This window comes from Podarcis filfolensis, assembly GCF_964270895.1.
Source record: "Podarcis filfolensis genome assembly, chromosome: 12".
NCBI lineage: Eukaryota > Metazoa > Chordata > Lepidosauria > Squamata > Lacertidae > Podarcis > Podarcis filfolensis.
The window spans coordinates 44,129,849-44,142,385 of NC_139614.1; the positions used below are offsets into that span (position 1 = coordinate 44,129,849).

Here is a 12,537-nt window from a genome sequence, read left to right on the forward strand (position 1 = left end):
TGCTCCACTGGTCCTCTCCCCTTGATGATTCCTCCTTTCCCTTTCTCCAGATCACTCATATATTTACTGTTGTAACATACCCTCCAACATTCATCCGATGAAAATAGGGATGTCCTCTTCCATAATAATATTTATAATAATTTTATTATTTACACCCCGCCAATCTGACTGGGTTGCTTCAAACACTCAAGGTGGATTCCAGCACACATAAAAAACATAATAAAACATTAAACATTTAAAAAACCTTCCTTATACAGTCGTACCTCGTTTTGCGGCCAGAATCCATTCCGGAGCCACAGCCGCTTGCTGAAAAGAATGCAGGGCAAAGCGCTGTAGCTGCGCACGAGCGTGGAGGTTTGCGCTTCTGCGCATGCGCAAGTGGCAAACCCAAAAGTAACACATTTCAGTACTTCCAGGTTTGCCGCAGACGTTTGCTGGAATGGATGCTAGACAAGGCAGACGTTCACGAAGGTATTACTGTGCAGGTCGGCCTTCAGGTGTCTTCTAAAGGTTGAATAGTTGCTTATCTCCTTGGTTTGTAGGCCTCATAACTCCATAAGGGTAAAGGTAAAGGGGACCCCTGACCATTAGGTCCAGTCGTGACCGACTCTGGGGTTGCGGCGCTCATCTCGCTTTATTGGCCGAGGGAGCCGGCGTACAGCTTCCGGGTCATGTGGCCAGCATGACTAAGCTGCTTCTGGCGAACCAGAGCAGCGCACGGAAATGCCGTTTACCTTCCTGCCGGATTGGTACCTATTTATCTACTTGCACGTTCATGTGCTTTCGAACTGCTAGGTTGGCAGTTCTTAAGTCATGTGGCCAGCATGACTAAGCCGCTTCTGGCGAACCAGAGCAGCACATGGAAACGCCATTTACCTTCCCGCCGGAGCAGTACCTATTTATCTACTTGCACTTTGAGGTGCTTTCGTTAGCAGGAGCTGGGACCGAGCAACGGGAGGTCACCCCGTCGCGGGGATTTGAACCGCCGACCTTCTGATCAGCAAGTCCTAGGCTCTGTGGTTTAACCCACAGTATGTCCTACCATACCCTCCAACTTTTCTCCACTGAAAATAGGGATTGCCTATTGAAAAGCAGGACATTCTGGGATCAAATCAGAAAATGGGACGGCTTCTGTAAATCCGGAACTGTCCGTGGAAAACGGACACTTGGAGGATTAGATGTAACCTGCCTGAGATCTGAGGACAAAGGCCAGGAATAGAAGTTATTTAAAATAACCAAACAAACAATGGAGCTTATTAAAGGGCAAGTAAACTGAGTGTAGAAGGGTAGAGCCTGAGAGCAGGGGGAGATCTAGCCTCAGATTTTATTCTGCATGCACCTCTATCTGGGCGAACAACTAACACTTCAATAGCAGAGACCCAGCCGACAAGGAAGACTTGTGTTTTCTGTACAACTTCTAAAGAAGAGCAGCTCTAAAACTCTCTTACTTTTTATTTAGTGCTTCCAGTGGCACAGAAATGAAAGCTCACATTACAAGGGATGTATGTTGCCATCATAAAAAACAAAAACCACCCTAAACCCAGCAGGCTACTATTTATCAGTACTGCAAGAGATTCTTTTATTACCTCCTTACAGGGATGTACACCTCTTGCGATGTAGTTATTGATTTCAACAAGTAAACTTTCTGGCTGGCTTTTATCTAGGAATTAGCAGTCCGGACTGAAATGGGATCCCACATTATTCCAGTAGTGTCGTGATGCGAGATGGCTGCATATTCCAGGAGCCGTGTAATCACCCTATTAGAGCTGTCTCCACTGCCACATGAAAGCGTGGTCTTTAAGTACTTGAGCAATTACGAGTGTTAACGCTGCCAGGCGATTCTAAAAAAGACCGTCGGTGTGGTGTGGCGCAGTGTGGGGGTTTTTTGGTGTGTGTGGTTGTTTTTTTATTTATTTATTTTGCCTCCCTGCAGGTTTGGATGTCCGGCAGGCTCAGGTTATTGTGCTGACATCAGGTACCAAGTGCATAAATGGAGAATACCTTAACGACCAAGGGCTCGTGGTCAACGACTGCCACGCAGAGATTGTGGCACGGAGGGCCTTCCTTCACTTCCTTTACTCGCAGCTGGAGCTTCACCTGAGGTAAAACTGCGCTTGGGTGGTTCGGTTTCGATTTGGTATTTGTATTCCGCTTCTCCAGCAAGAGCGTCAAGCTTAAAGAGGCTCGCAATATATCAGTAACGCTGGAGATTGGTGAATGTTTCTCTCTCAAAATAATAATAATAATAATAATAATAATAATAATAATAATAATAATAATAATATCATCCCCCCAAAAAGCATAAAATAGGCAAAACCCAACAAATTCAGCAAATAACTAACAGAGTTCAATGCAATCTCACAGCAATTCAAATAATGTCCAAGAAATGACAACCATCTGATATTTATGCAGAGAACAAAATAGAATGAAAAAATGAGGATATGTTTGCCCGCCAAGTGAATAAAGGCTCGGGGAGCTAAAACCAGGAAAGGAAAAGTATTCTATACATATATATATCAGGCACTGCCAATATGGCATGATGTCATGAACTGGCAAGACTATGGGGAGGAGGAAGAAAAGGATCCCAGTGAGGGGTGTAGCTGAGACTGGGACACACCAGGGCAAGGTGGGGATGGGGAAGGAGAGGTTGATGTAGGAAGTACTCAGAGGGTGACAGAGGATGTTGAGGGGATGGGGGTCAGTGCACAGGAACCAGAGCAGCAGGACCCATCTCCAGAGCCAGAAGGTGTCTCCACAAACACAGTGGACTCTGAGGCATAGGGAGCAGTGAGAGTGGCACTCCAGTAAGCTGAGGCAAGCAAGGGTCCACAGCCTAGCTCCCTAGCTGGCCAGGTGGGGCTGGCTAGCTCTGGGAAGAGGCTTGGAGCAGGTGAGAGTCACCTGCTTCATCAAGTCCAGATGTTGCAATCAGCACGCAAAGTACAAAAGGTCAGCAGAGCTGAGTTTGCTCAACTGCCCGCGTTGATGGACCTCAGCTTTGATGCTCCAGCATCTCTGCGGGGCTGTGCTCCAGTTTGGACTTTGGACACATGGACTAGCTCTGGACTGGGGACTTGACCTACTGACTTGCCGCCAGGTAGGCCAGGGGTTTAGGACATGTAGTAGTAGTGAAGGCTGCCGTGCACTTCTTGGTACCTCCTTGACAGTTCCTCCTGATTCTATGAGGTGCTGTTGGTCTCCTCCCACCTCTAGGGAAGAAATGGTGGGGTTTCCCTCTGAGGTCTCCTGGCCTCTGCACCTGCCAGGTGTGATTCAGAATGGGGCCCTTTCCCCCACCCAATGACGGCCTTTGATTCCCACTTCAACCATTTCCAATATGATCTTTATTCCCCTTCTGTTCCACCTGTAGATCTTCACTCCCATCTTCCTCCCTGGCAGTGGTGGTAGGGGGAATTTTGTGGCTCGCCTCAGGTGCCCAAAGGTATTGGGCCAGCGTCGTGTGTATATGTTTGCAGGTTGTTGACATGCAGCCAAATAACTCTACACAGGGAGTCGGATTTAGTCGAGAGACACTTTATGCCAGCCTATTTTCTTCCAGCAGCTATTAGATTTTAATCACAAAGCCGTGTTTCACGAAGCCTCTTGGTTGTTTTTGATGAATGCTTTAAACACAGGCCTGATAATAGCAGTAAATGACCAGCGAATGAAAGACTAGCCGTCTTCTCATTACGGGCATTTTCCTTCTTCGCGGCTGCTGAGTCATCCTGGGGAAGGTTATTTACGATGAACACGCTCTCTTGTATACTGTTGATCATTAATACGTTTGTTGGGTCTTAAAAGAGCTGCCCGTTGGTGCGTGGAGCAGACAGTCACCCTGGAATCCAAGCAGGATACCGTAGTGCTCCCTCTGTCTGACAATAAACGTCACAGGGCTGGAAACAAAGGGAGAATTAGCTTTTCCTAGACGTCGCTCGGTCACGAATGCCTTTCCCTCTGTAGTTTGGCCCTTCAGCCACGTTTGCGCACCCTGAATCTAAGGGCCAAACTATGTGATATTAAATGCTTGAATGCAGCTAGTTATGTACATTGGTTATTTATATCACAGTCACAGGAAAACCTCTGGGCAAGAGGTAGATAACTTCGTTCAGCCTGAGGGCCACAATCCCTTGTGAGGAAGCTCCCTGGTGAGCCAAAAGTTCAAATTAATCCCTGGGTTTTGTGAAAGAAGCTCTTCACTCTGCAAACAGGGAGGAGTCCATGTTGGGCTGTACCTGTAAATACAGTGGTACCTCTGGTTACGTACTTAATTCGTTCCGGAGGTCCGTTCTCAACCTGAAACTGTTCTTAACCTGAAGCACCACTTTAGCTAATGGGGCCTCCAGCTGCTGCCGCTGCATGATTTCTGTTCTCATCCTGAAGCAAAGTTCTTAACCCGAGGCACTATTTCTGGGTTAGCGGAGTCTGTAACCTGAAGCGTATGTAACCTGAAGCGTATGTAACCCGAGGTACCACTGTACGTGAAAAATTCAGTAATTGTGGTGTTTTTCTTTTTTGCATCTCTGTTCCATCTGGGCATTGATGAAATGTGGCATGTCAGTAACAGAGCAAGTGGTCATAACTTGAAAGAAAGAGAGTAAAAGCGAGAACCAGAAAGAGATCGGCCGTAACTGACACTGTCTCTTATAGTCTCTGCATTTTATTTTATTTTTTCATTTTTGGGTGTACATTAAATTATTATGTTTTCTCTGCTTAGCAGTCCCTGTGCTTGCTTTGTGTTAAGAATGGCATCCTAGTCCCTGAAGACAGAAGTGCAATCACTGTATCTTAAGCTCCGTATTGATCTATCTCCACAGCACATTCGGTTACATTATTATGTTATTTGGATCGATGATACATTCCTTTTGTGTAGCGAATTCTCAGAGCAACACAAAACCCTGTTCACAACAACTTCTACAGATGGCTCTCTCTCACACACACTCGATTTAACTAGGAGCCGATGCCTCTGCTCTATTGAACTACACACACACACACACACACACACACATACACAAATGCTGCCTACCCCCAGTACCTTCTGAGTTGAAATGACTGCAAAGCTAAGTTCCCTTCCCTTCCACAACACAGTAATCCTTTTTATGCCTTGTTCACACATGATGTTGATCGGGTCTTTGGGGTTTAGCTCAAAAACAGTGGGGCATGTTTCAGAATAAAGTTGAACAGAATTTCTACTCATAGTGAAAGGATGGCAAAAGTGTCTAAAGGCTGTCCCTCCTTCCTCTTGCCCACTTCCTTCTCATTCCTCTTCAGGCAGTATTTTCAAAATAAGCACAATTAATTTATGGAACTCACTGCCACAAGGCAGAGTCATTTGTGGCCCCAAGCATTTGTGGTTTTCAGATAAATATATGGAGACCACCTTCAGATTCAGAGGCAAATTGAGTATACCACTGCTTTCATACATATTGAAATATACTCAGAGTCGCAAAGTGATTTCATGCTCTTTATTCAGCTCATAGTGGTGAGGAGGAATGAATGGAAGTCCCCTCAAGGTATCTGCTTTATATACATTATTTACACAATGGGCTGCACATGATTGGCTAATTCCAGAATTCTACTGTAAGCCAATCAGGTTGTGGATTCACTTCTATCTGGAGCATGATTGGGTGGTTCCTGCCAACCAATCATACTGCTGCATTGTTCTAGGACCAATCAGACTGCTGCATTCTGAATCCTATTGTTCTAGGACCAATCAGACTGCTGCCTTTTGAATCCTATTGTTCTAGGACCAATCAGACTGCTGCAGTTTGGATCCTATTCAACTCAGTACATAACACATATCTAAGGAAACATACCTATATTAATTTATGTAAATATTATGCAGATATGTGCTCACTTTTGGTGACACGTTTCCTCTTTTTGAGCAATGTATAAGTGACCATTCTAAAGACTAGGCACAAAAATGGGGGAGGCATCTGTCTTTTCTCATGAAGCAGGGCGGCCTTATTTTAACAACAATTTAGTATTTATATGCCACCCATCTGACTGAGTCTCCCCAGCCACTCTGGGCAGCTTCCAACAAATTAAAACATTAAGCAGAGTAAAACATCAAACATTAAAAACTTCCCTAAACAGGGCTGCCTTCAGATGTCTTCTAAAAGTCAGATAGTTGTTTATTTCTTTGACATCTGATGGGTGGGTGTTCCACAGGGCAGGCACCACTACCGTGAAGGCCCTCTGCTTGGTTCCCTGTAACCTTATTTCTCGCAGTGAGGGAACTGCCAGAAGGCCCTCAGAGCTAAATTTTGGTGTCCGGGCTGAACGACGGGAGTGGAGACACTCCTTCAAGTATACAGAGCTGAAGGATGTTGACAAAATGAAACACAGCAATGAACACTAGGCCATCTCTGCCCATTGAGATGAGGTAACATGTTCAGGGGTTCTGAGTGGTTTTGCCCAATACTTTAGCATCAGTTGACAAAGCAAGGTTTTCTTTATTTTCACCTTTCAGGAGTAAACAGTGGGTGGGAGGAAATACTACAAGGAGGAGGCTGTGCCATCGCTCCATTTTATCCAGGAAGATAAGTAACTATACTCCTACAGAACTGAGTCCTTAAAAACTTACCTCTCCATCCCTGCTGTTAAATACCACCAAGTTATCTCAATAGCACAGCTTAGCCTAATAATACAAGGCAATGTGTGACACTTTCATGGTCCCCCTCAGTTCCCAGTTGATTCTGCTTTGCCATTCCATCCAAATGAGGAAGGGGGGGGGATTTTTGCTTTAAAGCTCCTGAGCGGCAGGATTTTTCAGGTACTCGATTGTTCTGGGGGGTTTTGTGGCAGGGTGATAATGCAATTAAAGTGGTTGGGAGATTTCACAGAAGGTGGCAGGCAAATGAGAGAGCTGCAGGCGTCCACCCTCTCCTCAGGAGATCCCAGTGGCTCAGCGTTCCTGTCAAGCAGGGTAATGTGCCTGTAAATTTCACTCGACAGAAAACGCATCGTAGCATCAAAAACCGACAAAACAAGCAAAGCATGGAAGAGTGACAGCCAAACGGTTTTAACAGCAGGCAGGCTGTGGAGGAGGTAGAGGCTCGGGCTGGAAGGCAGGCTAGTCGAAAGCAAACACAAGGCGCTGCTGAGGGTTGTTGATTGTGCTTGTGGAAGAGAGAGAGAGAGAGAGAGAGAGAGAGAGAGAGAGAGAAATGCATTCACAGTTAGAAGGAAAAGAGCAACCAGCCTGGGGAAAAAGAGAATGTCAGTGAAATCTATCAATGTGAGGAAAAAACCTCCTAGACCAGGCATAGGCCAACTCGGCCCTCTAGATGTTTTGGAACTACAACTCCCATCATCCCTAGCTAACAGGATCAGTGGTCAGGGATGATGGGAGTTGTAGTCCCAAAACATCTGGGCCGAGTTTGCTTATGCCTGTCCTAGACAGACAGGCAAAATTCCTGTTAATCGAACCTATGAACCTGAAGTCCACTTCACATGCTAGCGTATCCCTACGCCTGCTGGAAAATAAATGTGCACCACAAGGTAGATCTGCACCAGATATTTAAAGCTTGTCCTATGTACTTTTGAAGCGTGCATCTTTTCACAAAGAATCCTGGGAGCTGTGGTTGGTTAAGGGTACTGGAAATCATAGCTCTACGAGGGGGGAAACTACAGCTCTCAGAAATCTTTGGGGAGAAGGATTGTGCTTTGAATGTATGTTGGGTGTGCCATAAACTTGTGAAAGGTGGGCTGAGTCTTTATTTTGCTTAGAATAGGTGTGTTGGGAAGCCATTCTCAGGGTCTCAGCCCACGTACCGGGAGAAATAGATTTACCAGCTATTCCTGCATAATCATTGGTCATAAAAAATAAAATAAAGAGAGAGAGTGTAGAAAGTAAGAAAGTTTTCTGGGGGGAGGGGTGGAATTACCATACAGTGGTACCTCAGGTTACAAATGCTTCAGGTTACAAACGCTTCAGGTTACAGACTCCACTAACCCAGAAGTAGTACCTCAGGTTAAGAACTTTACTTCAGGATGAGAACAGAAATCACGCGGCGGCAGCGGGAGGCCCCATTAGCTAAAGTGGTACCTCAGGTTAAGAACAGCTTCAGGTTAAGAACGGACCTCTGGAACGAATTAAGTTCTTAACCAGAGGTACCACTGTATATAACCATAACCATATTTACACACACATTATTGGTTTGTGCGTGTTTGTGCTTTTCAACTTGAGGAGCTGGGAATATTGCACCAAGAGTATTTCCAGAGAAGTCCAGTGTCAGTGCATAGGATCCTTCAGCTACAACTACTAACGCCCAGTGGTTGGGCAACGGTGGCAGCAGCCTCTCCTCCTCCTTGCCCAGTCTCCAGCAGCCGCTATGAGCTGCCCAAGGAAGGAGGCCGGCAGCAGCAGCCATTGAGATGCAATGGGATGCTCTCTTGCTGCCACAACTGTTGCTCTGGAAAAGCTCCAACTCATCCTCCTCCCTGAGCTCAGCAGCAGCACTGCCAGGGGAAACAGGGACATTCCTGGATCAAATCAGAACCTGGGATGTATTTTGTAATTCTGGGACTGTCCCTAGAAAATCGAGACACTTGGATTGTATGTAACTTGAGCTGGCCAAGGCTCCCAACACAAAACGATTTGCAAAATTAGCTCATTGTATGCAAAATATGGTTGTGTGAATCTATCCTAATAATAAATAAATAAACTATAAATTATTTTATTTATACCCTGCCTCCCCCCCCCCCCGGCCAGAGCTGGGCTTAGGGCAGCTAACACAAGTAAAATTACAGTAAAAACATAATAGGGGGAAAAACCAATTTAAAATACAGGTTAAAATGCAATTTAAAATGCAGCCTCATTTAAAAAGTAGCCCATAGATCAAAACCATAAGGGGAGGGATTCATAAGGGTCAGACTGAGTCCAAACCAAAGGCCAGGCAGAACAGCTCTGTCTTGCAGGCCCTGTGGAAAGATGTCAAGTCCCGCAGGGCCCTCGTCTCTTGTGACAGAGCGTTCCACCAAGTCAGGGCCAGTACTGAAAAGGCCCTGTGCCTAGTTGAGGCCAATCTAACCACCTTGTGACCTGGGACCTCCAAAATGTTGTCATTTGTGGACCTTAAGGTCCTCCGCGGGGCATACCAGGAGAGGCGGTCCCATAGGTACGCAAATCTATCCTAACTTGTAAATAAGTCTCCCAAAATTAGATGTCTGGGAAAGAACTAGTTTGTTGGGATGTTAGTAGCCTGTGCTTCCACGGCGGCTGTAGATGAGGAGACCCCCTCTCCCCTCCATGGCCAACATGGAAATACATGCTAGTGTTTTGTTTCTCAGTTTTCCCATCTGCTCAAAAAGTTATTCTGAAATTGGAGTGGTGATTGAGAAGTAAGCCGAAACCTTCAGCCTTTTATAAGCTGTAGGCAAAGGTGTGCTTCTTGAAAATGTTTCAGATTTATCTGTCATTCCAGAATGTTGGGCACCAAACTTCAAACCATTTATTTTTCCCTAATCCCACTTAAATCAGTGAACAGTGATAATAACGGGATAGTTGATTTGATGGACAGAAAATTCAGAAATTCTCTAGCTCAAAAAAAAAAAATCTCCTCAGCAAAAGAAGGTTGAAATAAAACCATACTGTCAAAAAGAAGTAGCAATCTTGCCATGCGCACAAAAAGTATTTTAAAAAGTGAATTAATGAAGACTAAAATCTCGAGATGTGCCAGCGTTGTCTTAACTGACAGTTTTAAACTTTCGACATGTTGTATTTCCATTCATACTAGCTTTCAGAGTGGGGTTAATATTGTTTCTCCAGCCTCAATTTTTGACCATAACTTAAGAAAACTTAAACAGCACAATCCTGTGTATGTCTACTCAGAAGTCGGGGCCAGTACTAAAAAGGCCCGACTAAGGTTGCATTCTGAGGTAGAGAATTGTGCGTTTGTTTTTCTAATTATAATGCTAGTGCTCCTTTTCCCTTTTCTAATGTTCCTTTCACACTGCAGTACGGAACTGTGGCTATTTGACCAATATTCCAGCATGTCACACTAAAGTTCATTCATACCAATGAACTTTGACAATATCATTGGACAATAATGATACTCCCTGGCCCTTTCCGCATAAGAGTGATTCTATTCCCCCATTATTCCCCCTTGAAAACAGCAGGAAAGAACTGTATGCAAATATATTGCCTCAAATTTCACCCCTTAACTTAAGGTTACCAGATGTCCCCATTTCCCGGGGACAGTCCCTGGATTTGCAAATCAGTCCCCATACAAAATCCATTGAAGTTGAAAAGTATCCCCGGATTCATTGAAAAAAAAATCTGGTAACCTTACCTTAACTCCCATGATTTATTTATTTTTCTGGGATCAAATAACACAGAAATGAGTGTTAAACACGAACCAGATTCCATTCATTTTCTGGAAGTGGTTTTTACATAATTCAAATATAATGAGGAAATGAACAGAGACATGGAATAAACTGCTGTATGAATTGATTTGGTTTTAATATTTGAATTCCGCTTTTCCAGCAACAAGTATTGAGATCAAAGTGTCTCACAATAACGACAGCATTAAAAGTTAACAAACATTACAATCACTATACTATCAAAAACACAGTAGCATATAAATAAAAACAAAACAAAACAATCCATTAAACAATACAATTCAGAACAAGCTCATAGCAATACAAAGTAGTTGATTGAGCCTTACCACCTGCGTATAGGATTGCAGCTTTCCAGTTATAAAATCATAGTTAGCGGTTTTCTTAATATAGTATTACTCACCAAATACAAACAAAAAGGGAGAATTCGTTTGCTATTCCCCATCATTTTGTGGAAAAAAGACTACTCGTTTTTTTCCAGCAACTGATAATTTTCTTATTTATATGCCACCTATCTGATTAGGATGCCCCAGTCACTCTGGGCGGCTCCCAACAAAATATTAAAAACACAGTAAAGCACTGAACATTAAAAAACTTCACTATTTAATAGTACTGGCACCAGTCACTCTTTTTGTTGCTGCCAAAGAGAGAGTTGAAACACACCCAGCTTTTGACTCTTCCTTCTTTGATCCTTTTCTGGATACACAACCAATTATTTCATTATTATTATTTGCATTGATAAATAATGACAATATTCTGATAACGTATTTTGATTCTGATTTTATTTTATTGTACGGCTGTTTTAAATTGTTGGACCTTTAAACTCAGACACCGTGGAGATCATACAAGCATTACCTAGAGAGATGCTGCGATACAAGGTATTATAAGGGAAGAAAATATAACAAAGAGCCTGCGAGCTATCCCATAGGGAGAGCAGAATTAGTTCTGATTCGGAATGTAACAAATGACCTGCAACCTTTCTCTATGATCCTAGCAAACGACAAGAAGACGGCGAGCGATCAATCTTCGTGCGGTTAAAAGAGGGAGGCTACAGGCTAAAAGAGAACATTCTGTTCCATCTGTACGTGAGCACTTCGCCCTGCGGAGACGCACGCCTCAACTCCCCCTATGAAATCACAACGGACTGTAAGAACTGTACTTCCCTGGTTTGGTTTCAATTCAGCTTTTCTTCCCCCCCCTTTTTTTTTTCTTCCCTTAATGTTTTCCTTCTCTGTTTCCCTGTTAAGTAGATGATGGCTGACTATGAAAATGATGCAATGGTTACACCTCTCTCAATGGGCCAGTATAGAAATAATATGGGCTCCCTCTTAATAGTGGTTAAGGAACTGGGAGCCAGCTTCAGGGACAAACTTGCTCTTTGCAAGTTCTTTGCCTTCCCTGGAATAAATTTGCCATCTTAACCACCGTTAAGCAGTTCATCAGCACCGGCATTAACCCCAGTTAACTAGACTTCACCCCTAACTAAGATCTGAAACAACAGTTCGAAGGAGCTTGCAGATCCTAAGTCAAGGGAAACCTTTCTTTAATGCTAAATGCAGTTAATTCTGGGGAACCCTTATTAACCCTTACTAATGTTAAATGAAGTTAATTCAGCTGTTGTCAAGCCTAACCAAGCCAGCTCTTGATTCCTTAACCATGGGTATGGATCACAGTACTAAAGCATAGTAAGTAAAAGCAGCAGCTCGTAGTCCTATATTACCATGAGAAAGCCAATATGGTGCCTCCAGATGTTGTCAGACTCTAATACACATCAGCTGTAGCCAGCTTGGACAAATTGACACACACACCGCTTTAGTTATCTATTAACATTTGTATAACACTTTCCATACCAATCCCACGTTGTGTGGGATATCTGTGTATTTCTCCATGTTTTAATTGAAAGCAGCAATAAAGGAGGCATCACTAGATCTTGGCCAAAGAGGATAATCATCCACCCCATGTAGGGAGCAGGTTACAGTTGCCCATATTATCCCCATAGTTCCAGGGGCTAGGGGCAATTTTGAGTGAAGAAATGGCACTGCAACACTGATCCAGTTCAGGTCTCCATGTGGCTGCTTTTCTACGTCTTTGAAGAAGTTTGTAAATCTGATCAAGGATCTTCCATAGAATGCGGTTTGGCCTTTGCACTCAACACAGAAAATGTATGTCTCGCCTCTGTCATCCATGCCTTGGTAACCT

At 43.9% G+C, this 12,537-nt stretch overlaps 1 protein-coding gene and 1 long non-coding RNA gene across 9 annotated transcripts in view; one reads left to right on the forward strand and one right to left on the reverse strand.

Annotated features, from left to right (window-relative positions):
- The window catches only part of ADARB2 (adenosine deaminase RNA specific B2 (inactive)), a 359,347-nt gene that overhangs the window by 312,669 nt on the left and 34,141 nt on the right, over window positions 1–12,537 (forward strand). For all 8 annotated transcript variants that reach the window (XM_083579508.1, XM_083579511.1, XM_083579509.1 and 5 more), the window contains 2 exons: window positions 1,934–2,102; window positions 11,333–11,484. In XM_083579508.1, the coding sequence (XP_083435634.1) occupies window positions 1,934–2,102; window positions 11,333–11,484 (321 nt within the window). The remainder of the gene's footprint in view (window positions 1–1,933; window positions 2,103–11,332; window positions 11,485–12,537) is intronic.
- Window positions 1–12,537, reverse strand: part of LOC310746381 — an 80,378-nt gene that overhangs the window by 22,183 nt on the left and 45,658 nt on the right. The gene's annotated exons all lie outside the window — the stretch shown is intronic.